At 42.6% G+C, this 25019-nt stretch overlaps 8 protein-coding genes across 8 annotated transcripts; 2 read left to right on the top strand and 6 right to left on the bottom strand.

Moving 5' to 3' along the window:
• Nucleotides 1–1341: 1341 nt before the first annotated feature.
• EAF02_009658 (uncharacterized protein) lies at nucleotides 1342–2465 on the bottom strand (the record flags this gene model as incomplete). Its single annotated transcript, XM_038905706.1, is given in 4 exon segments — nucleotides 1342–2095; nucleotides 2114–2198; nucleotides 2296–2331; nucleotides 2387–2465. The coding sequence occupies 4 exon segments, from the start codon at nucleotides 2463–2465 to the stop codon at nucleotides 1342–1344; spliced, it is 954 nt and encodes a 317-aa protein (XP_038754446.1).
• A 1218-nt stretch (nucleotides 2466–3683) lies between these two features.
• On the bottom strand, nucleotides 3684–7053 carry EAF02_009657 (uncharacterized protein). The gene is made up of 6 exons (XM_038905705.1): nucleotides 6791–7053; nucleotides 6638–6730; nucleotides 6500–6585; nucleotides 5809–6449; nucleotides 4728–5720; nucleotides 3684–4681 (listed from the first exon to the last, which is right to left on the bottom strand). Exons 1-6 carry the CDS (start codon nucleotides 6827–6829, stop codon nucleotides 3996–3998), a joined length of 2538 nt encoding a protein of 845 aa, XP_038754445.1. The 5' UTR covers nucleotides 6830–7053; the 3' UTR covers nucleotides 3684–3995.
• A 698-nt stretch (nucleotides 7054–7751) lies between these two features.
• On the top strand, nucleotides 7752–9209 carry EAF02_009656 (uncharacterized protein; the record flags this gene model as incomplete). The annotated part of the gene is made up of 4 exons (XM_038905704.1): nucleotides 7752–7819; nucleotides 7881–7974; nucleotides 8158–9129; nucleotides 9183–9209. The coding sequence occupies 4 exons, from the start codon at nucleotides 7752–7754 to the stop codon at nucleotides 9207–9209; spliced, it is 1161 nt and encodes a 386-aa protein (XP_038754444.1).
• A 512-nt stretch (nucleotides 9210–9721) lies between these two features.
• On the bottom strand, nucleotides 9722–10151 carry EAF02_009655 (uncharacterized protein; the record flags this gene model as incomplete). The annotated part of the gene is made up of 2 exons (XM_038905703.1): nucleotides 9722–9904; nucleotides 10041–10151. 2 exons carry the CDS (start codon nucleotides 10149–10151, stop codon nucleotides 9722–9724), a joined length of 294 nt encoding a protein of 97 aa, XP_038754443.1.
• Nucleotides 10152–12024: 1873 nt separating this feature from the next.
• On the bottom strand, nucleotides 12025–13665 carry EAF02_009654 (uncharacterized protein; the record flags this gene model as incomplete). The annotated part of the gene is made up of 1 exon (XM_038905702.1): nucleotides 12025–13665. One exon carries the CDS (start codon nucleotides 13663–13665, stop codon nucleotides 12025–12027), a length of 1641 nt encoding a protein of 546 aa, XP_038754442.1.
• A 1200-nt stretch (nucleotides 13666–14865) lies between these two features.
• Nucleotides 14866–15451, bottom strand: EAF02_009653 (uncharacterized protein; the record flags this gene model as incomplete). Its single annotated transcript, XM_038905701.1, has 2 exons — nucleotides 14866–15321; nucleotides 15374–15451. 2 exons carry the CDS (start codon nucleotides 15449–15451, stop codon nucleotides 14866–14868), a joined length of 534 nt encoding a protein of 177 aa, XP_038754441.1.
• A 1025-nt stretch (nucleotides 15452–16476) lies between these two features.
• Nucleotides 16477–18111, bottom strand: EAF02_009652 (uncharacterized protein; the record flags this gene model as incomplete). The annotated part of the gene is made up of 1 exon (XM_038905700.1): nucleotides 16477–18111. One exon carries the CDS (start codon nucleotides 18109–18111, stop codon nucleotides 16477–16479), a length of 1635 nt encoding a protein of 544 aa, XP_038754440.1.
• Nucleotides 18112–19648: 1537 nt separating this feature from the next.
• EAF02_009651 (uncharacterized protein) lies at nucleotides 19649–24637 on the top strand (the record flags this gene model as incomplete). The annotated part of the gene is made up of 3 exons (XM_038905699.1): nucleotides 19649–19933; nucleotides 19985–22089; nucleotides 22165–24637. 3 exons carry the CDS (start codon nucleotides 19649–19651, stop codon nucleotides 24635–24637), a joined length of 4863 nt encoding a protein of 1620 aa, XP_038754439.1.
• Nucleotides 24638–25019: the final 382 nt, after the last annotated feature.

The following is a 25019-nucleotide window of genomic DNA, read 5'->3' as shown; positions in this document are numbered from 1 at the left end:
CAGCTATTCTACGAGTAGAAATTTGAATATGCATGCTTGCGCTTCATTTCAACTTTTCATCACGAAGCAGATTAACTAGTTCCATTCTATTCCTAGATCTACTTTCTCAAGCCCCTTAACAAGCACATAAAAATCCCCAAGACGCTGCTGCAAGTTCGCTTAAGAACTCGGCTGCAACATGCCTATAATACCATGATATATGATATATGATGCTGAGAATCTTTCTCCTACAACTGGCTTTCTTATATCGTTTCTGACATGATAGTGTCATGAATCAAGATAAAACTCACAAAGTGGATGGTATAGTTAGTACCATGCTATAGAGCGCAGTTGATAAAATGCGATATTTCAGTGCTGTTGTATTCATACAAACACCATCTTTTCTATATCCAACCAGCATTAAGCCGTCATTTTTGTGACGCTCAACCCTGGGCCTTTATTTTTATTGTGAGGGGAACTATACCATGTACTGCTCCCTTAACTACCAAAAACTGTCTCGTCTATGCACATACCTATCCAAAAATCGCACCAGATCCTCCTCAAAAGTATCTATATCGAAATCCCAAGCATCAAATTTACACGTTTCTCTACCTCATCCTCCGTTCTTGAGCGAACTCCGAAACCATTTCCCTGCCTTGATTTAGTATTCAAGTTCTCCCTACAACATCGGAATGTTAAGAAACTTCATATCAAGGAAGAATTGTTTCATGGGATGAGAATGTAGTAATAAGCTCGAGTCTTTCTCAAGCTTGCCACATGGTATACTTTGCTCTGACAGACAGAAGATATCTACACCTACCATTTCATTAGATCTCCCCTTTTAGACCTGGGAAATTTGGAAACTCTCCTATTCCATTCACTCAATAGTCTTTAATATTCGAGCTTTTAGAGACAATTGAGCAGTGTCCCGATGAAAGGCCGACAAAGTAGTCTTCTGATCCCAAGACTAGAGGTGTATACAAGCAAAAGAGTTTGTAACATTCGGATGATCAACCAGTATCACAATCAAAGTTGAAAAGCATCTGGCCAAAGTGGAGTTCATTGAGAAACTATAGCCCTTGAGAAATACCCTTGACTGAAATCCATCGCAATCCGAATATCTCCGCATCCTAGTATCCCTTTCAGAATTCCCATATAAATTGAATAAACCAAAAGTCTTCGCATCCTAAATATCTTCGTGTCTGCATGTACTAGTATCCCATATAATTGAGCAGAATTAAAATCATCGCTTCCCAGATGAACTGTATGTGGGTGAATAAATTCACAGCGCAACCCTTGCAATCGCTAAAAAGAGAATCTCATACTCAATGATCGTCGCATCCTCAAAGTATCACCATCATTTCAGTTCTTATTGAACAATTCTTTGGCCTTCTCCAAGCCCTTCTTCAATGCAGACTTACCCTGGTCATTATCACCATATCCACTGGAGGTTGACTGATCATTGTCATCATAATCTCCCTCTCCATAACCAGACTTGGCGGCTCCATAACCACTGGAGGTTTGGTTGTCATCATCACCATAGCCTCCAGATATAGTATTATCACCACTTCCACCCAAACCTTGAGAAACACTCTTGTCTCCACCATATCCACCTGAGACGTCAGAGTCAGCAGTAACATCATCACCGTATCCAGAAGAGCTAGCCTTCACTCCTCCAAATCCATCAATCTTGTCATTATTATATGAACCACCTCCGGTGCCAGTGGTAGAGCCAAATACATCACCTGAGGATGTGACATCATCGTTGTAGCTGCTGTTTGCGTCATCCTTTCTGGTGCTGCCATATGTATCGTCAGATGATGTATTGTCTCTTCCAGTGCTACCGTATGTATCTCTGGATGAAGTGTTGTCGTCACTTAAGCCACTTCTTGTATTGCCGGTTCCAGTACTGCCATACGCATCTCCAGATGAGGTAATATCTTGACCATATCCACTTGCCGTATCATTGCTTCTGGTGCTGCCGTAAGTATCTCCAGCCGAGGCACCATCATCGTTCAAGCCGCCACTCGTGTTCTCATTCCAAGTACTACCATAGCTATCACCAGACAATGTATTATCCTGACCAAAGCCACTGCTTGTGTCATCCTTTCTGGTACTACCATAACCATCCTACTTAGTGCTACCATAAGTATCACCCGACTCAATATCATCACCACCTAGACCACTGCTCGTATTATCTCTTCCTGTACTGCGATATCCTGCGTCGGTGAAATCAGCCTCACGCCATACCACATCACGATACCATATCCAAATTTTCATCAAAACGGAAAGTGAACATCAACAAAAAATACATACCACCAGACTGAGTATCATCATCTCTACCTCCATAACCTGCCAAAAGTCAGTAATTGAAAGCGAAGCGGAAGGGATAATAAACAAATCATACCACTCGCCTGTTTCTCACCGTAGGTATCAGTTTGTCCGCCGTAACTGTCAGATTGCTCTTCGTTTCCGTAGTTGGACATGATTGCTTGTATATGACTGGATTTGATAGTGGGATTGAAGGGTTGGAAGTAGTATATATGGAAAAACGTGAGGGATTGTTGTTGTTTTGTTGTTGTAGAAAGTTGTGAGATTAGAGAAAGTTGCGAGAGGTCGAGGTTGTAAGTAAGAGAAAGTTATCAATCTTGCTCTCGATAATTATTCAAACTCTACGAGATACATCCAGATTCCAGAGCGGGGTAATTAATATAATCCAAAATCCACAATCCACCTCACAAACTTAGAAGGAGCAATGAGGGGAGTGACGTAGGTAATTTCTATACTTATTCATTCAAATCACACATCATCCGTTATCAAATGTTACATACATACACAAACCGTCTCACCACAGATTTCTCCGAGAAACCCCAGTATCACGAAATCGCCATATTAACTAACCCCTCATTGCTAAATCGAGTAATGGTTTTACTATTCCAATTCATATCTATCTATTTAGTATTCCTCACAACCACAACCACAACCACATTCTCTCCGATCAGAAGACTTACCATACTACCTGAAAGATATCGCAGCCCATCCCATTCCATCCCATCCCATCCCATCTCACCCCATTACCCCTCTTTCCCAATCTAGCTCACTGTACCTCCCTCCATCCTACTTTCCTCATCCTACCTCGAGATCCTTCACCCCTCACCCCCCACCCCTCACCTCAAATCAAAAAATTCCCCAGAAAAATTATTCCTCAGATCATTCTCCCACAATACCACCACATCACCAATACCACCACATCACAATACCGACACGAAGCCTCCATCGTACGATTCCCTCACGTCTTGAATTTTCAGCAGGACCAGGATCATCGCCCTCACACAACACCCTCACACAGCACCCTCACACACCACACAGCCACCAAACCATAACCCCCAATCCCACATCCCGCATCCCACGAATCAAATCATCACGAGGCTTATATCCGTAAACCCCCTATCCTATCCTACCCCCATCCTACCATATCATATCATATCAATTCTCACTCCATTCTCTCAAATTCAAAGCTAAAAACATCCTCCTTTCCTAAACGAAAGCTTGATAAATATCTCATGTAAAATATCCCTACAATGCCGTTTCAAAAGAAGAAAATGTAATGCATATCATGAAGAAAGTAGACTGTGATATGATATGTATGTAATAGCCATCCATCAATCAATCTATAATCACGACTTAAATGATCAAAATAGATAGACAAGAAAGTTCATGTCATAATCTCAAACAAGCTGGTTATTGAGTATATACATACATACATATACTACACTACAAGAAGAAAAAGAAAAAGAACAGCGTGAAACGCTAGGTATCAACTCAAAGAAACGCTTCCACCATGCTCCAACCATTACTCTTCCACCATGCTTTGAACCCCCCTGTGTGCACCTATGTACTTTTCAAATACTCTTAAAGAGCATGCAAAAAAAAACAAAAGAAATAGAAGAAAAACAACTCCTGGAAAAGAACTCCGTTCCTTCCTGAGCCCTCAACCTTCAATCCTATCCCATTTTTCATGCTGTGCTTTGTCTTGCTTCATACACCCCATTGGCAATCTTCCTACTAGTCTCAATTTCAACCCAATTACCTGCCGTTGGAGCTAATGATTCATCTGCAAATGGATCTGACTCTTCAGCACCTTTAACTGCTTCCAGTCTTGAAATGCTGATACCACTACCAGAAATAGGGCGTTGAACTTCCCATCTGACTTCCGCGTGACCTGGTTGCTGAACCGCGCCATCTGAACCGGAAAATAAGGCACTCATTTTATGCCATTCATGACCGAGAGTAACATCGCCAAGACGCCAAACAATAGCAGACTTGTCACGGTAGTGGGTGCCAGAAGGTTTGGATTTACACACTGCAGCCCCAGCACCTGTGTATTTACCTACGATAACAAGGTTGTTGAAAGTTATGGCATCCGAGGAGAAAGCTGGATTAAGTGCATACTCGATAATCAGACCAAGCTTTTCACCAACTGGTTTCCACGCCGGTTTTAACAATAATGGCGAATAACCAGCCATATCCTTGTCATCAATGTGCACTCGGTAAGTAAATGCGGGCGATGTTTTGTGCGATACTGACGCAAGGTCCACTGTAAATTCATCCGATTTCTCTGCTGATACTGGATGAATGAATGTTCTATTAGGACCAATAGCCTCTAGAGCGGGAAAGTTGTTGATTCTGATTGTTTCGGTTCCTATATACGTTAGACTTTGCAGCTGCATGTAGTGAGGTTGACTTACCTGAAGCTGGCAACGAAGCATCGTTCGGTGACGAAATATAGCTTAAAGCAATCTCCCCACTAACCTTAACTGTCTTCACTGCTCCGTTTTCTAGTGTGGCGCTGACAGTCTCTATCATTGACGCATTGAGGCCAGGGTGATGCATATCAGCATGTTTTACCACAACATTATTGGAAAGAGAATGCCCGGAACGAATTGAATTTGCATCAGATATACTTGGCGCAGCATGGCCATGCTCCGAAATAGCTGCAAATGCTGCAGCACGTGCTCCTCCGGGTGTGAAAGCCGGTGAAGGAGGCAAGTTGTTTTCTATGGTACTAACATCAAGATTAGGCGAAGGGACATAGACTGTGTTTCGAACATCTCTTCGACCTCGGACGGTACCGACTTTTCGACCAGGAGTGGTTAATTGAGATGAGCGCAAAGTATTGGCAACACTTGATAATGCAGCTTGTGCATCTGCATCTTGCTCGGGAATCGGTTGATCTCGGATATCAAGTTTGAACTGAGGTTCATTTTGCTCGTGAGCTTCATTAAGAGCTTGCGAGATAGGATCGTTCATGGCTGCTGGCACCGTGAAGCCTTCAGAATCTTTTTGGGCTTCTTTGAAATGCGATGGAGGTGGGCCCGATGGTGGTTCCACTTCCGACAGATCCACCATTCCCGGGCTTGGTACACCATTGGAAGTAGCTGGTCTAATCGCATCTGATGCACTTAATGAATCTTGGCCCATACCATGAGAGTTGCCATTAGGTTGCAAAGTATCGCGATTAGATGGTGATTCGGGAAGAGCAGAAAGTCGGTTGTCTTGTGAATCGCGCAAGTTGTTTGATGAAGTATGAGGTGAAAGGGTTGGTCGTCCTGAACTGCTGTTGGAATTGCGATTCAAACTCGCGAATCCCTTGTTCGGTGATGGGGCGCGAGCAAATCCTCCATGAATGCTTTGGCGTCGACGTTGAAGCATCGTGCCAAATCGGCTCTTTAGCTTCGAATCTAGATGTCGTAAGTTAGCATAAATCACATAATTGTGTAAAGCAGTGTTCTTTATAGAAATAGCAATAATTCAAGAACTTTAGCTTACCACTAGAACCTTCTTGTCTTGATATATCACTAGCAGCTGCTGAATGTGTAGACCGTGGAGTAGGAGGAGGTAATGGCATTGCGCCACTGTCTCCAGCGCTCGAAAGTTGTCTAACGGGTCGTTCCATGACGGGCCTTCCCGTCGTAGATGCTTCAGACCAATTCCTAATTTCCTGGGCAGTATCTACCTCCAACAATGCTGTCAAGGTTTGCTCAACGGCCACTCGACTTCTCTCAATTCTGTCGGCTTCATGTGTTTCGAATTGCGTGAGGACATCGCGGAGGTGGTTCAATCGTCTTTCATCTACTGCCTGAAGACTCTCATATATGAATGGAGCTTGTGCTTGCCATTGTTGTTCCGCATTCTGTAATTTGGCGGCTGCATTCTCCACCTTTTGCGTACTTGCTTTCCCCCCCTTCTTGCTGAGCTTGTCCGAGGCATGTTGCGCATCTTCCAACTCCTTAGCCATCGCCGCGAGATTCCCTTGTATTGTTGTCATTCCCTGCATTTCTCGATTTTGGGTAGCGAATTGTCGCAATGGTTGCTCAACATCCTTGGAGATTCGTTCAGCCAAATTGTGATGAGAATCCGCGATCGATTCGACCGAATTCACAATTTTTCTCCATGGTGTATCGAATACCCTAGGTCCCGGTTAGTTCATGTTAAAACCGAATGTCCCAACATGCCATACCCCAAATCTCCCCCAGTTTCTTGTAGAGGTTTGCGCGCAAGCTTTCGGAGACCGGAAGCATATTGTTCTTCCACTTTGCGGCGCTCCTATTGAATGTGTAAATAATATGCCATCGCAGCCATCCGATAATATATGTACCTGCAACCAATCCGCGATTTCCGTATTCACTTTATTTATCCTCTTCACACGCTCATTAAGTTTTACTGCAGCTGGCCCTGGTTGTAATCGATCCTAGAATTAAAGAATTAAGACTCGGTGTGCTGTGATTCTGTGGAAAAAGGAATAACTTACCAGCATAGCCGGATACTCTTGTCGGTCTACTGCATCCATATTTGTGATTTGTTGTAATCCTAACTTCCCAATGAGTTGATCATCTAGTGTGACTAATGATTGTTCATGTTCTTCTGCTTTGTAGGTCAGGATGAGCAGTTGTAGCTGCAGTGGTACTTGTTGTAAAAAGGAATGAATGGAGAATTATTTCTGGCAAATATAAAATTGTATGTAAAGTACTCTTTCTTATAAAAAGGCCCTATGGAGTAAACAATATAATATCAATACATGATAAATAATCATGCGCTCTTGGAATTAGAAGTTCTCCACGATTCCAAGCTCGAAGGAGTGAAAGCGGCTCTTTCTCTTTCTGGAATTGATTGGTCGATGCTTTGTCGGTTGCTTCCATCCACACATAATCCTTGCTGGAGAATCATGCAAAACAAAATGAGCAATGCAAATACTTGCTGCATGCTAGATTGAAAGAACACGTGATGTGTCACTTCTTCTTCGTGTAAGAAATTATGAAACCTTATATCGTTGAAGGAGGTAGAGGTAAAGCAGGTAAAGCCAGTCTGAAATAACAAGTCAAGCAAGTAATGCTTATCAAACCTGTCGGTTGACCAAATATTTGAGAGAGACAACAGGGGAATAGTCTGGACATTCTGGATGCTCTACGTAGTAGGTAGTATCCATAGTATCCATAGTATCCATCATCTAATATCTAATAATATTCACGTATCCACTGCATCTGATCTCCTCACTCACAATACTGCAATACACTACATGCTCAACCAGAGACAAGGCTTCTTATATTTCCAATAAGACACATCCGAACTTTATCCGAAAACGAGAGAGATCAACTCCTATCCAATACGAACTAATCACCTCGGATAAAGCATCTTTGCAGAGGAACGCAGTCTACAAGACAACACTCTCTATATCTAGTTTATCGTTGTTGACATCATCTCAAATCAACAACATGAGCTCTACACCAGATTGGAAGCATGATTTGAAAGCTTCTGAACGATATGATAATATCTCAAAGCTGTAAAGTGGCACCACTCCCTTTCAACACATAAATTGACATGGCTAATCTTCCTAATTATAGAAAGAAATATCTCTCAGTTGGTGGTCTTGGCGGCAACACGCAGAAAACTGCATTTGAAATAGAAGCAGAGGCTTATAGTTCTTCGTCATCAAGAGTGAGTTTATAGTTTCAAATATAAGCATTCTCTGTCACGTGAGCAATATGTCTTTCCCCTTTTCTCGTGATACTCTCTGCTTCCATAATCTTTTCTTTGTAGTTCGCCAGGAGAAAATCCCTTGACTCTTGAGTTAAGTGAACGCTCAATTTATTGTAACTATCTTACTGATACAATACATAGGCTGCCTACGATGATTTATGTAATCCTACTCAGCAAAATGGCGAGGCCTCTTTATCGACAACATTGCCAACACCCGAAAGCCCCGGTATCACCATAGGATCTTATAAAAACTGTCACCATATATCGAGTGGTGCTGTCTCTCAAGTTTACAGGTGCGACAATGTAGAGGCTTCCTATGCCTTAAAAGTGATAACAGAAACTCATAACATGGAGCCACATTCTCCCACTCGTGAAATTGCTATCCTCAAAACGCTCTCACACCCTTCAATAATATCACTAATCACAACAATGTATGATCAAGAATCAAGATTAGTTCTGATACTGCCACACATGCCACACACATTAACAGATCTACTATCAAAAAGTAGCAACGGTCTCAGCACACGCACAACTAAAAAGATCTTCAAACAAGTGTTATCCGGGCTCGCATACCTTCATGCAGAACAAATCATTCACCGTGATATATCACCATCCAATATTCTTTTACCTCAGGATATCGATGGTCAAACTCCCGTTGTCATCGCCGACTTTGGCACCGCATGGCACCCAACCTTCTCCTCATCTGCTGAGCCCTCTGACCAAAAATGTCTTGAGGTTGGTACCACATGCTATCGCTGCCCCGAGACTCTCTTTTCTAACACGGCTTACACCACGTCTCTTGATCTCTGGTCTACGGGTGTTCTTCTCGCCGAATGTCTCCGCTCGCCTCCTACGCCACTCCTCGAAAGCCGACGCGGCGATGAGGATGGGAATCAATTGGGTCTGATTTTGAGTATGTTCAAAACCTTAGGGACACCAACTGCGCAGACATGGCCGGAAGCAATGAAGTGGAAAACGAATCCGTTTCAATGGTGGAATATTTTCCCAAGCAAACCATGGGAAGAATTATTACCAAATGCAGAGGAAGATGGGAGGGATTTGGTCGCGAGTCTAGTTGTTTATGAAAGTGGTAACAGATTAACTGCGGATGAGGTAGATTGCATCTGAAGAAAAGCCAAAGCAATTCGCTAACCCTTATTATCTAGGCATTGAAACATCCTTTTTTTCTTTGAATAATCTAATTAAAATATAAGCAGCTTAGTTGCGAATATACTTTCACAGATAAGATAGCTTCCGAACCGGGTCAAGTCATTCAATGCTTATTGCTTCTCTCACACTTCAACTCATGTCTCACGTCTCATGTTTCACATTGACCAGATTCATCATTTTCATGCCCCAGAGGTTGACAGACTAGTACCCCACAAGTTTTTTCCATTGTTACCTAGGTATACCGACTACCTATCTAAAACGAAAGTGACATCGTTCAATCCCAAAACAAAGCAAGAAGCACCACTTCGCATGCTCAAATCGAGATCACTCGCCCAATTCCCTCACAATCCAAAGACCACAACAAAATTACCAAGCCAACACCCCTCTCAAAACCAAAATACCCACCCCCTTCTTCCCCTCAACTCCATCCCAAACCCACCATCCTCTAACCAATCCACCTTTCCTCCCCAAAGCCCCGCCTTAATAACCAATCCCCTACCCACCACCAAATCCCACAAATTCTCCAAACCCCTCCCTAAATAACCACAATCGGCGTCGTAAAGTAAGTCTGATCCTGACAATCCGTCTGATGACAACACGTCATATTCGCTGCGTCCAACGCTGGATAACAATCGACGCCGTATGGATACGGCGCGGTGTTGTTTCTGCAGAGAGTGCCGGAGGTGGAGGGGTCGTATTCGCAGCAGTTCCAGTGGCACTTTTTGGTTGGTTAGTTTTGTTTGTGTGAATGGGGAAGGGGTGAGGGGGGTGAAGGAGGTGAGGGGAAAAGAAGAGTGGGAGGAGAAGAGGGGAACGGAAGGAAGGAAAGAGCAAAGAGAAATAACAATACGTACGGTAGATTGATCTCCACCACCACTTCCATTGGGGGGAATACCCTGAGGAACCGAGAAAACAACGCCTGCGAGGAATGCTGCAGCGATGAGGGTTTGTGTGAGGAAATGCATTTTCTTATCAAGTCTTTTTAATATTTGAATTTTCAAAATGGATATAAAATCAATGATGTGCTTTCCCCCCCAAGTAACGCGAGGGATCTCTCTCTATATAGATAGATAGAAGAACCCTCTTCGACCGAATCGCAGGTATAGTACATTCCTCCCCATCAACCGTTTTTCTCCACCACCATGCACAATCGTTTATTCACCAGAATAGGAATGTGGAAGGAGAATACCGAAAGGTGTTTCATCTCATACCTTTCTTACCTTTTTTCCCTTTCCTCAAAGTTGGGAAATCAGAATCAGATGAGCTGGAGAATGTACGATGGTGGAATTCGATGTAAGGGAGAGCAAATGATCAGAATAGATGGGCTAGAAGTCTCGATATTATCTTCTGTGGTATTTGGGACGTTTGGATGCTGGAATTGAGGGTTTGTGTCGGGATGTTAGGGGTTTGTATATGGATGTATTAGCATCGGTGTTTTGTTTTCGTTTTTCTTTAATATGTTATTTATACAAGGAAGATTTGTCAATTAATATATCTCACCACCTCTTTTCAATCCCTCGATTTAAATTCAAATTTCCCACTTACACATCTCCCCCTTCACCATCTCACCCTCTCAAATTCTCAAACCCCAACTCCGACAAAAATCTCCATCCCAATCCCAATGACGCGGAAACACATATCCTACATAATCCAATAAATCCACAAAGTAAGCCGAACCCCAACTCACTCCAGTTCCAACGCCTCCAAACTCCTCCTCATGATCAGACATCATCTATTCATCGATGGGCCAGCCCGTTTCTCAATCATTGATTCCAATATCACAAGATTACCAAGCATTGAAGAAGGAGGAGTGACATGCTGCGATCTCCTTATATCTTTTATTATTGTAAATTTTCATTCTTTTTTTTTGTCTTACATACACATACCTACTCAGACTACCAGAAAATACCGCGATATACCGTAAGTTTTGATACTTTTATGTCGAGCTGACTTTAATTTCTTACTACTGAGGAGTAGGTACTCTATATGTCTCAGCCTGGCATCTCTATGATCCAGAGAAGCAGTTACTAAGGTTGGAGATGTTAAGATTCTCTTTCAGATCTAGACTTTTTTACTGGCAGTTTCCTGAGTCGAAAATCTATACCTATTGCAGTCTTCTCATATCATGATATCGTTCTTTTCAACAGTAACACTTGCAAAGGATGAAACTCAAAGAGAAACTTCCCGTTTCAATACTTCCATAATTCTACAATCTCGCCGTATACAAGCCATATCCATATCACATCCCCTACTATCCACCATATTCAAGTCACAATCACTACAACTTACACAAAAAATTCACATACACATATTCACACGCACAATCAACACCGCAAAGAAAAATTAACACCATCGCATTAATTCCAGGACCAGCCCAGCTCTTAAGATACAACTCTATAATGAGCACTTCTTCCATACCTCCATGCTATGCCATGTATCCACAACGCTAATTACTCAGTATTTCACTAATGGAAGAATGATATCCACTACCCACTGCCCATCGTTCATTACCATTATCCATCAACCATTTATCAATGACCATGTACCATTAACTATTAACTCATGAACGAAATATCTCCATGGGACTGAATATCTGCAAAAAAAAGAAATCGAAAAATAGTGCACCCGGTAACCGTCTCCTTAGCCATAAGTGATCCATTCTCCATGATCCCGAAAACGCAGAGAAAAACAAAGGAAAGGAAAGAAAAGAAAAGAAAAGAAAAAGGGTCGAAAAATAAACGTCTGATGATATCAAGTCTTGTGTCTATGTCAGTTACAGTAATGGTCCAGCCATATGATAGGGTTCCTCGTATCTATCTCGTAGTAATGTTGTTCAATTCAAATAGCATCGAAGTCGTGTTCAATTGTATGTTCAACAGATTCGCCAAAGTTGATTCCATCGGCGATAAAAGTATTGACCTCATTAAGGAGATCATCATCCCACATTTGAGCTTGCGGTTGCATGAAGTCGCAATCACTGGTACTGGCGTAGTCATTGAACTCAAGAAGTTCGGCAACGTCGCCGCTGATCTCGAAGTCCTCAAGATCTTCCTCGATTTGTTCAAGAGAGTTGTTGTTGCCACTTGAGCTCATCTTGTTGGCGCCGTGGCTGCGATTGCGGTTTCTGTTACGGCGAGGCTTGAGATTGCTAATGGTAGTTGCTGGGCCATGTTGATCACCACTTGAGTGGCTGGTAGTTGTGGTTGAACTCGCATTAAAAATCATGTTATAACCGTCGAATGAGTAATTTGTGGGTGTCACCGGACTCATCTTGAGAACAACATTGTTTTCGCCGACCGAGTAATTGGTGGGTGTTACTGGACTCATCTTGAGAATAGCACTATTTTTGCCGACCGAGTATTTGATGGGAGTGACAGGGCTCGTATTGAAAGTGGCATTGTTGTCGCCATATGTAGATGATCCTTTTCTTGACGAACTTCCCGTATGACCAGAAGAGCTCGCATAGCCGCTGTCATAGTCGGTTCCCAGTGTACCAGTGTTTTCGGCACCATTGTCGAAAAGATGATCTAAGATACTGACCTTCCAGATATCTCCATGGGTGGTGCACTTCCAAGCACTACATCGGTCGGCAGGAGCTGCCGTGTCTCTTAACTCCTGAATCCATCCCAATTGCTCAACTGCGCCCCCAGGCAAAACCTCCCAATACTTCTTCTTGCGGTTGATGATGTCACCAACAAAAAGTCGCACGACCGGATTCTCTCCCATCTTTTCGACTCTGTAGACCCGAGCTCCGGAAAGGAGAAGCATCGGAATGCGATGATCTGGATTGACTGTCTGTGGCACAACACGCTTGCGACCACTGTACAATGGCTCTTCAATTGATTGTCGAGAGTAATGCAATGTAAATTGGCGAGTCGCATACTTATAATCAACTTTGCACTCATGTACACAAGTTGGAGACTGGCAGCAAAACACAGCCACATGCTTCAGGTGCGCATGCGGATGCATAGGATCAACAAATGGCACCTTTGTAGATGACTTTTGAGATTCGACCTTGTCGTTTGTATTGCCGAGTCGGAAAGATGAAGGGGCTCCACCGTTGTCAAGAGGGAATGAATTGTAATCGTTTGGATTGGGGATATACTCAGCAAAGTCGCTACTTGAATCATATTGATTTGTTAAATTAATTGAATATGAAGCTGGGACTGAACCTGGGAGATTTGTACCCAGAGCCAATGAAGGATCAACCTCCAAAGAAAATGGATGATTGAAATCTGGGGCGACAGAAGGATTGATCGCCTTGCTTTGCATCAACTGTGGGTCAATTGCTTCTTCCAGGCCATGCGCATCTTGAGGGTCGCGAGTTTCTTCGAGGTTAGGATTGAAAGGAGAGTTTAAAAGAGATTTCTGAAGAGGTGTGACGGGGTTTGAATGAACGATCGTGGGAAAGATATCCTCTTTCTCAATGAGTCCCTTACTCTTTGAGGAGGAATTAGTTGCTTTAGCTCTAGGTGCCATTGTGTTGCTGGTTCTAGTTATTGTTAATGATTGTTGTGTAATGATTGTAGTTGTTAGGAAAAAGGAGTGGAAGCGAAATCGCTGAAGGAGGTACAATATGTGGGCGATCGCTTAGAACAAACTTTATCAAGGTGTCTAGATGGCACTGCCTAGCCATCAAGAGTGAATATTCTATGTCATCACAATTTCAAGGTACAAAGATTCGGAGGTTGCCGTGCGCTGCACTCAGATCCCAAAGTGTCATTCAGAATGCTTCATCTTTGCTCTTGATATAATCATCTCCAGTAATTTTGAACTATCCAAGACAGAAATCACTTCCTGTGAGCCTAAACAATGAAGGCACAAGTCTATGGAAAGAAACGAGGCCAATTTTGAGCACTCAGATGATAAGAAAGACAGCATTAAACTCATGCTCTGGAAGCTCTGATCATGCAAAATCAGTGAAGTGAAAAGCACTTCAAAAAAAACGTCCAAGTGCCATGTTCATTGTACTAGCCTTACTGGTACTTTGAAACTGGGGGATAGACAGGCCAAAATGATGACGAAACGTAACATTCAACTCGAAACAAAGAGAGACTCATTGTGAGAAGATGAATATAAGAAGTGGTAGTCAAAGCTCGGGTAAAAAAGCTTCAAGTGAATATTGAGGATGGTCCGAGTATAACAACAGGCAGCTCTTGATAGGCTTTAGTTCATCTCGTCCCTTCCTTGTGTTAGTCATACCTTCTGAATTATAGCTTCTATTCCGTCCAGATAAATCCCTCAATAGGTACCTCGTGCCTTCTTTATTGGATATGAGTGCTCCTCAAAACTCATTGTTTGCTGAACTTGACTACCAGTCACATCTTTGCAGCCTCAGGAACGGATCTAGTTCCTTGTTTCCCCTGAATTTTCAGTATTCATTATTTAGAAGACGGAGAGTTTGGATTCGTCTTAGTCAGAGAAAAGGAAAGATACAAGAACTGAAACTCAAGCAAAAGAAAGATTCAAGAATGGATCAGAAACAAAAAAGAAGGACGTGAGAGACTTTTCAGTAGATCTAAAATTGCATTTCCAATGCCTAGAGCTTCATAGTAGTATAATCCTTAGATTTCGCATCGCCAATCAGAAGTCGTTTACCCAAATTACCATTATTCCCCAGATTACCCATTTTGAAATTGCCTTCCCTCAGATTACTTTCCTCCAAGCAGACCAATATGACTACCACCAAGATGTTCCTGCCTTTGACCAAGAGCTACACCTAAAAAGTGATTTATTTCCCCAATCCTCACACGCCCACTCCAACCCCTTCCCAACATTGGGAACAAACATACCCTGAAGCCATTCCGGCAACACTGCAGGTTCCGACGGGCGACTTAAAAGGTGTCGGTCAATCTCTACGAAAATGAGACGGCCATCGTCGTCAATGGACTCGACTAGGAATATCACCCTGTAGAGAATCTCTACTCGAACCAAATACTGAGTTCTGCGCATGAGCGGCCCGAGACGTTCAAGAGCATGTGGTGGTTTATGGACGATTCTTCTATTGGAAGCTGCGAATAGAAAGGGAAACCAAGGGTCGTCCATTGCTGGTAGATCTCCGTAATAGCGCACGAGAGGTAGTTTCTTTCTCATTTCTTCGACATTCTCGATTCCTGGTGGAGGAATGGTGCGAGCCTGGTAGACCGTGTTAGTTAGGGATGAGCGTGCCGAGATATAATATACTTACTTCCACGAAATGATGCAAGAATACCTTGCGAAGCGCAGTTAAGTGTGCTATATGATCACTATCCTTGACTTCCATCATATTTGAAGGTTGGATTTCCGGTGTGTGGGAAGTGTACGTGTCTTCAAGAGATACATGTGAGGTTAATGATTATATAATGATAAACTACGTCGGCTGCTCTTTTCCCAGCATCGTCATTAGAAGGCCAATTTACACACTAGAATTGAAACTAACATGCCACAAGGAAGATGGTATATAGATCTTCGAGGCACTAAAGTGAATTTCGAAATCAAGATGGACACCATTCAACACTTCAAAATCACATCAAACTTCTATCCTCAATCACCACGACGTATCCTTATACGAATTCAACAATCACATAATTCCCTGAATCAAAATGCTTTTGTCTACATGAGGATTATATCTGCTAAGATATCCATATCATCACGAAAGGATGCCGTAGACATTTAAGGCACTAGTGCCTCCAAGTCCCCAAACACCAGGTGTCAATTATCTCACGACATTGTCGATCCCCCAAGTCCCAACTATTTTGTGAAATTCCAGCCGAGATTTGGTAATTACATACACTACAGACGTCCATCTTACCTAATAAGTTCTCTACTAAAACAAGTATAAAGTTCATCACATACTCGAGAACACAAAAGTCAACAAATGAGTCAAGTCACGCATTTCCTGTGCAAATATGATTTCCCTTCAAGAATGAAAAGAGAACAGGGTTTTTTCCCCTCCGAGAGTCGCTGTAACAGTAAATGCCATGAGAAATGTCTATGAATTTGACTTTAATTTATGCCCATCAAGATTTCGTGACCTGAATACTGCACGCAATATTGTGATACTGAATCCTGTTTCACAAAACCTCAACTAGATATCTACCAACAATCTTCTCAATATCATCTCGCAGTCACTTTATGGGATACATGTACATCAAATCAAATCACGCGTTGAAAGGGTACGCTACCTTACCACAAGAATTAATAACTCAAAATTGCAGAATCAATGAATCATAAAACGCGCTGTGTTATATTCTGACTAAGGCTGAAATACATTCAAAGTTGCTCGCTATTGTTCAAATCCCATCCATCTAACTATTGTTCTGAAAAGTCAGGTCGAATGGCTGAATAACTCCCATCTTGGTTTAATGGGAATTGCCAGTTCAGAAATTCGTTTGCCCATTCTGAATTGGTGTTTTGAGGAGACTCAGAGCCCGCAGCTAAATTTCTCTCATCTTGAGCTACTGAAGATCGGGATTCTTGGATTCGATTTCCTTCCTCTGCATCGCTGTCTCGGCCAGTCCCCGAGCCAGTTGGTGAAATACTCTCATCTTGAGTTACGGAAGGGTGCGGTTCTCGGATTCTTTCTGGTCCTTCTAAACCGATGTCCCGAGAAGCTCCATAATCGGTGAATGCAATGTTTTCATCAACAAGAGTTGAAAATTTGTCATTATTCACCAGTTCATTCTGGCTTTTTGTGTTGGTCTCCTCCTCAATTCTTGATAGGCCATCCTCGCCTTCCAGTGACTTGATATGATCTTCCTTATCCTTACTATTCTTTGCGGCTCTTTTAGCTTCTTCAATGACTAGTCTGGTGTCATCTGTCAAGGAATCAAATTGAAGACCAGGATTCGCCCAGGAACTCGACTCAGAATTCTCCTTCACCTTCGCCCTCGACTTTCGATCATCATTAGACGAGTTAGCAGTGATCCTTTCCGTATATCTCTCCTGACTCTCCTTCCTCTTTTCTGTCTCCGACATTCGTTTATATAATCGTACATTCCAGCTCTGGTCAAGGCTATTCTTTCCTCCTCTAACACATCGGCATGTCATGCGAACATTAATTGGATGGACATACGGAAGGAGACGGAAGTCTCTTATAGCTGCTGTGCCCTCCACTGTCGTGCATGAATTGTGGCAATTTCTGATCTCATCCATTGGACAAAAAAAATGTCCCGGATAGACTTGAAAAGGTCCACCATAGCACCTCCAAAAGAGCTTATTTTTATTGATTCTCCTCCTAGAACGTGGTTCTGGGCTCATTGGATCCCAATTTCTAGGAACCCAGAAATATGAATGCCACCTTGTTTCGTTTTTAGAAACCTCTTGGTCTACAGTTCGAATTTCGAATAAATAATCCGCAGTGGAGTTCATGTCTAAATATTGCCTCAATCGTTGAGAAACATGCATCTTGTTTGCACTGGACTTCCCTATTATAGTGGATTGTTTGCTCAAGAATCTCCGCAAGGATCGAAGCTTGTTGGGCAACTTATGTGTGCCACCGTCTGGTAAGTCGTAATCCGCTACATGCTCGCCATTAGCACGCATTGTTAAGAATTTAACGCAATTCTTGAGTCTTAGATCAGGATTTTGTGTCGCAGGGTCGATCTCCAGTTTGGCTTTACGACACACTTCGCACTTTGACATAGCAGTAGGCTCTTGGATCTTCCTACGCTCTCGGATTTTAGGGATGCTGAGTTTGCGGCCATTCCCTTCATTTTCAATCGAAACCGTGGTTTTAAATGCGACATTGCTTTTCGCGTTATTTACGGATCTGTTAGCGCTATCTTTCCTGTCTGTACCATCTGTAATCCTTATGGAAGCTATATCGCCATCCTCGGTAAAGTGATCAACATAGACCTCAACAGAAGGTGCAGCTGATGAAAGTGGTCTTCTGGGTTCCTCTTGTGGTTTATTTGATGACTTGAAGAAACTAGTGAAGCGAGCCATGGCTTTGATTTTGGGGCGAAACACGATGTACACAAGGTAATGGAGCACGAGGTTTGACTGTTGCAATGCTGAATTCCTGTTGCTTTTAGACAATAGATATCGTGGAATATAAATGTAAACAGTCTTGCTTCTGCTGGAACATTGCAATTAACGAGCTGAGAAGTCATACTGGACAAGTAAGTCTTACCTATTCTAGAAGCATCATTAAGGAATGAAGTTGGCAAGTGAGTGATAAGTATGCTATTCCAAGCTTATAATGAATGAGTTGAATGTTTGTTATGATGAGAAGTAAATTGTCAAAGGAAAACTTGTAAACAGAAAATGGGAAAGTATGTATGGAACCTTTGATTGCACTCGCTCGAATTAGAAGGATCACTTATTACTACTGAGTTGCATCCCTTAAGCAACCACGCTCATTAACAAATGCTTCACGGCCATGATTGGCAACTACAATACCACACCAAGCCCCTTCATACCTTCCAACGAATAATTGATATCATGTGGCCTCATCCCATTGAATATCATGTTTGCGAAATCCATCGTGGGAAAAAATCATAGACTGATGTTCTTCCTTTGTCTTGGAATAGAATCTATGTTCCTCTCCATCATGCCATTTCTTTAAATCTCAAAGTTATTGAAACCCATTCATACATATATCATGCCACTAACATGCAACCACTACTTCCGAATCAGTCGGACAGTGCATAATACTTTCAGCCGAACAACGTGTAATACATACTCTTTTCTTCATAAGAGCAACCAATTACATATAATTTGGAGTATCGGTATAGCCAGGACACTCAACAAAACAGCCCTTCCCGCAACTCAACACCACGCCGGCATTGTCAGAATTCTCAGCCATCAACCTGTTTTCATATCTCAATACTACCTCATCTCCCTAAACAGTATGATCTCACATTTTTTTACTGGTGGGATCTGGACAGAGGTGCCATTTTCGATATATAATGCAACCTTTGGAGAGGTAAGATATCTGCAAAAGTGCCAAGGTATTCATTTATGAATGATATGAACTTCACGGATGAGTTTAGAGTACTCTCAAACTTCTTGTTGAACTGCGATAAAAATCTTATCCTTCCGAGGTTTGAATCAGTAAAGTCACAAATATACTGAAGCTTTCTTTTCGAGTCTTGGCCACGACTGATTGGCATCATACATCACGTCGATTCTCTTGCAGCAGAAAACCGTTGTCTGACCGCCTGAGAAGTTCAAAGTTGGCAGAATTATTTATCTTGTGGCTCTGGGGCTGCATTAATCCCATTACAGCTAGATCGGCTGGTGCTAGAAAGTGGCTAGAATATTACTAAGCACAATGCAATCAGATTATTGGTCAATTTCTATCTGAACCACCACCCCACCACCACTTCAATTCCGTCATTGATTGTTCGGCCTTTGAAATTTCTCCACTACCTAGATACTTGTAAGCCTATCTCTCCCCTCCATACCTCAAGAGCAGATAATCCTTATACTTCATACAAACTATCTTGTACCCTTTTCTTCATCGAAACGTCTGCATAATATGGGCAAACGACAATTCAAATCGCAGGCTTCTAGCACTCGTGCTTCAACTGCCACTGGCGCCGGCTTCGGGTTTGGCTTTACCACAAAAGCTACCAGATTATCATACCTTACAGAACCATCAAACCTCTCTTCCATTAGTGATGCAAATGTCATTCTATCATTTAAGAATCTTTCGAAGAAAGATGCTACAACGAAGTCGAAAGCTCTAGAGGATTTGCGAACGTTCGTTCAGAATCAGCCAAACGAGCAAGGAGGCACCGAAGAAGCAATTTTAGAAGCTTGGGTAGGATGCGCCGAGGGAATCTTAGAGTGCTTCTGCTAACACAACATACAGGTTGATGCCTATCCTAGGATTTCCATAGATAATTCACGTCGTGTTCGCGAGCTGTCTCACAGCATACAATATGAGCTTCTAAAATCAGCCCGGAAAAGAATGGAAAAATATATACCCAAAGTCGTAGGAAGCTGGCTGGCAGGAACATATGATAGAGACCGAGCAGTGGCACGATCAGCGATGGATGGTCTAACATCTTTCCTCGATACGGATGCTAAAATGAATATGTTTTGGAAGCGTTGCCAGAATGAGATCCTCGACTACGCCGAAGAAGCTTTGAATGAGACTCCTAATACTTTAAGTGACGAGAGATCTGTCCCAACAGAAGAAGCAAACGAAAAGTACTTCCGTGTGAATAGCGCCAGTGTATCCCTTCTCGCCAATCTGCTAGCCAAGCTAGGTGATGATGATATGCTTAAGCATCAAGACAGGTACGAAAAGGTTATTTTCGGCAACAAAAAACTATGGACGCTGGCATCATGCGAAGATGCTTCCGCAAGAAAAAGTACTGATAAATTACTCGTGCTTTGCCTAGAGAAGCAAACTCAACTGGTCGAGAACAACCTTGAGACTATCAGTCGTGCATTCATATCTGAGGCATTGAGATCTCCTCAATTAACATCTGCCTTGCAACTATTGGAGACTTTGCACCAACTAACCAAAAAGTTTCCTCAAGTATGGACTTCTGCGTATAAGGCTAAACGATTTACTGCTACAGGCGACCTGATCTCTTTTGTTCAAAAAGGCTCACAAGGCTCTTCCGCTGCTTATTGGCAAACATTGCGAGCTCTTGTGGCAATTTTACCAATAGATGTTCTGCCTCAAAACCCCAATTCTATCCTGGAGTTCTTGGAGGTATTTCGCAAGAGTATCAACCAGAGGGAGGAGAGTAGGGCCAACTCTTCAGAAGCATGGCTCGCTTACGGAGAAACATCCAACATCTGTATCGTAAGCCTGTCAACTTCTCAGCAAGCGGAGATTGTCCAGAAATCTATATATCCCATGTTTGAGCATTATTTACATCCATCCCCAGAAACTTCCGAATGGCTCATCAGAAACAATACACCATCTTCAACTATATCTGCTTGTATCTCTAGCTTAGCGAAGAACTCCAACTTACAAAATTCTCTCGCCGAAGAATGGCAAAAGCTCGCCCAAAATTTTATCACAAGAATTCAAACATCAATGCCAGAGCAATCTAAAGAGTATTCATCTTCTCAAGATGCTGTCATGGCTGAAGGCCACCGGTGGTTTTCACTTCTGTCTGACGTCTTCAAATTAAAGGATCTTACAGCTGATCAAAACCCACTCCTTCAACCTTCGAGCAATATTATAGATAGTACTCTCCAAGTAATTATCAACAGGAATGGGAAACCCTACTCGGCTGGGGCAGTACTAGAATCGGCGCTGAGATACTCTCCGCAGCTAATGGAAGCCTCCCCCTCAGTCTTGGAAGCCGTCAAATCGTTCATGGACACCCATCTTCCTAAATTTCTTTTGTCGCCATCATCTTCATACTTAACTTCAGCTTTAGACCAATTCAGTTTAGTTCCTGGGCAGCAAGACTCTTATAAGAGTATCTGGCAGACGGCTATTGATGCTCTGCTATCGACCCCCAAGAATCTGCAGCGACAGAAAACGATCACAGCTCTGATATCTTCGAATGAAATTTCGGATTTGGTTCGTGATGACCAAGCTCTCCAAGATGTTCTCCTTGAGACTTCTCGTGACGTGGTCGAAGGCAATAATGAGGAATGGGCACTATTCGAAGCGGCAGTAATTTTTAATGGGTTCTCCAAATCAACAGAAAAGTTATTGCTTCAAAGCCTAATCTCTGTACTAAATGCTTCTAACCCCAATGTAAATCTTGTCTTTCAGGCACTCGAATTACTATCCAAAAGACGACCTGAAGCTATTCGAGACGGAGAAGCGCATGTAGATTTAATCACGAAACTTTTGGCATTGACAGAACTCTCAGATTCTGAGCTTGGTAAACGGGCTATGAATTTACGATCGGTAGTCGACAACGAAAGTGGTGTCACTACTTCTTCTGTAGTTCATATACTCAAAGGAAATCTGGAAAACGCAAGTCCTCAATCACTGACGTGAGTATAATCCTTGAAATGCTTAACCGCAATTAATAACTGTGCGGGGGAGCAATGGCTGATGTTAATTTTTAGTATCGATACACTTGTCCAACAAGCAGAAGCGGTTATCAGCACCTTGGACGACAGTTCGCACCATCCCGGACTCTTTCCAAGTGTAACTAAATGGTCCGAAGCTTTAGCCCCTCTGTTGGATCAAGCACCAAATGCTACTTTGGGAGTGATGAGACCATTTGCGGGAGCTGTATTCTTGGCGCGCGCACAAAGTGGTAACAATAGTAGTCGCCCTGGCAGAGATCTAGATGGCTATTCCGTAGCTCTCAGAATGGCAATGTATTCGGCACATTTAATTCGAGACCATCCTGATCGGTTGTCAAAGGATGCTCTTGTCGAGATAATATATCTCATGTGCTTGACTGTGGAACTTGCCAATGACCAGCTCGATCTACTAGAGAACAACAAGCTTTTCGTGTTATCGTCGGAAGAAGCTATTGCTGGCGTGCGCGATTTTGTGGACCGAATATATCAAGATTCATGGTCATTCATCGTACTACACTCGAAAGCTTGGCAAGATGGTTTCGAGTCGGAGTCACCGCTTGAATTTTCGGGTATTGTTCACATCCTTATTTCAAAGCTGATAAATGCTTCCTGCGGCGATACATCTACGTCGTTCTACTCAGCTCGTGTGTTGAGCCATCTACTACCCAAACTTGTTGAACAACATGGATGGCAAGTGGGAGGCGAAGATTGGATCTCCAGCCTCGAAATTCTCAAATCATCTACATCGAACATTCTTGGGGCTGTTGCCATCTTGACAGGGCTTCACGAGACCCTCAGTACTAGCCAGCTTGTCAGCAACCTTTGCAACCGGATCATTAGTGATGTTGCTAGTGCCGATGCTCAATCTGAAAAAACTCTCGGTCAACTTGTTCTCCTGAATGCAACATTATCCGTGTACGATAATGATGATCTTCCTGTGGCACAAAATCGATTAGTGTTTGCGGTCAAGCAAATTCTTTCATGGACCCCGGAAATTTCAGACACGAATTATCAGCTCTCTTCTGAGTCTTGTCTTGCTTTACAAAAGTTGCTCCCGGCGATCAAATCAGTCTACGGATCATACTGGGAGAAAACCCTCGAGTTCTGCATCAAAATTTGGCAATCGATGGAAAATAAAGATCACCAGGACCAAATGCTCCCCATGATGGGGATGTCTTTGAAACTATTCTCAATTTTACAAAGCTTACAAGATGCCAATGATGACCTTGAGGATGCTCGAGCTCAATATGGAGAGACCGCATCTCATTGTCTGATCAAACTCACCAAGTTATCCAGATCTAAATCAACGCAACCAGTCGAGTTTGTTGATAATATTTTGTCGCGGCTAGTAATTAATATACCTTCAAGTCATATTAATGACATCTCCGAGTTCTACCCGTTGGTAGCTTCAGAGAATAGGATGGTCCAATCTGCAGCATTTAGTATTCTTCATCGGGCTATTCCTGCAGAGCAAGAGGAAATCTCGGTCAATGCCCTTCTTGAAAAGAAAGATGCGCAATTGCCAGAAGAATTGCTATCTCTTCTCTTAGACGCACCATCTATTCGAAACTTTGATGACGAAGAGCTCGCAGAATTTCCTCCTTCGATTCGTAGCTATTTACTTTCGTGGCATTTAGTTTATGACGCGTTTAGCACAGCGTCTTGGAAAGTGCGCAAAGACTATTGCAATCACCTCCAGTCAGAAAACTGCCTTGGATCATTCTTAACATTTTTGTTCGATGTGTTAGGCCATTCGAATGGTACGCCCCTCAACCTTGAGAAGGCACATTTTGATGAATCATCTATTCGCACATACGACACATCACTAGCAGACAGTGAAACAAACGAGCGAAACTTTCAATGGCTTCTCATTCACCTATATCATTTATGTCTTAGACACACTGGCGATCTTGCAAAGGCTTGGTTTTCTGACTGTCAATCCAAACAGACCCGTCAAGCAGTTGAGACATGGACAGAGAAATACTTCACTCCACTTCTGATTTCTGACAAACTTGATGAAATCGATGAATGGGCAGTTTCGAAGGAGGCTAAAGAAGGAGGCGAGAAAGAGCTCGAAATTAAAACATCGAAGGGCGCACGTTCCATCTTTGCCAGCTACGAAATCGATGATACTAGCATACAAATTGTCATTCGATTTCCATCCAACTATCCTTTCTACAACGTTAAAGTCGAGGGTATCAATCGTGTTGCCGTACCAGAAAAAAAATGGAGAAGTTGGCTACTCATCGTTCAGGGTGCCATCACATTCTCAAATGGTAGTCTGATCGATGGATTGACTACTTTCCGTCGTAATGTTGAAGGTAGTCTTAAAGGACACACCGAATGTGCTATCTGTTACAGCATCATATCGAGCGACAAGAAAACGCCGGATAAGAAGTGCGGAACTTGTAAGAACACATTCCATGGACAATGTCTGTTTAAATGGTTCGCGAGCAGTAACCAGAGCTCGTGTCCATTGTGTCGTTGTGCTTTTAACTATGGTCGTTAGGTTATTAGATATGGGAAGAGGAAAATATAGATTAAAGAGATGGGTGAAAGTATGTTATGGTAGCTTATTAGCTTCTAGATGAGAGAAGAGGAATTTGGAATGATTGGGTTTGGAAAAGAGAGATTAGATTAATGACGAGGAGATCTACTCTTCACTTCAATTTGTAATTAGAATAAATCGATATCAAGATGACATATTCATATTCATATTTCCTTTGTAAATATCCAATTCAAGTACCTCATTGAATGTTCAACAGTAATAATAATAAGACACAAACTGTAATATCAATCTTCCTACCAGCCAGCTTGCGCATGTGATCTCCAACCATGCCTCAGGCACACAACCCCACCAACAGCCAACAGCCAACCAACCAACTTTGTCC

Source organism: Botrytis sinoallii, assembly GCF_014898435.1.
Source record: "Botrytis sinoallii strain Bc 23 chromosome Unknown BSIN_021, whole genome shotgun sequence".
In the NCBI taxonomy this organism is placed as follows: domain Eukaryota; kingdom Fungi; phylum Ascomycota; class Leotiomycetes; order Helotiales; family Sclerotiniaceae; genus Botrytis; species Botrytis sinoallii.
This window is presented reverse-complemented; position numbering and strand designations above follow the sequence as displayed.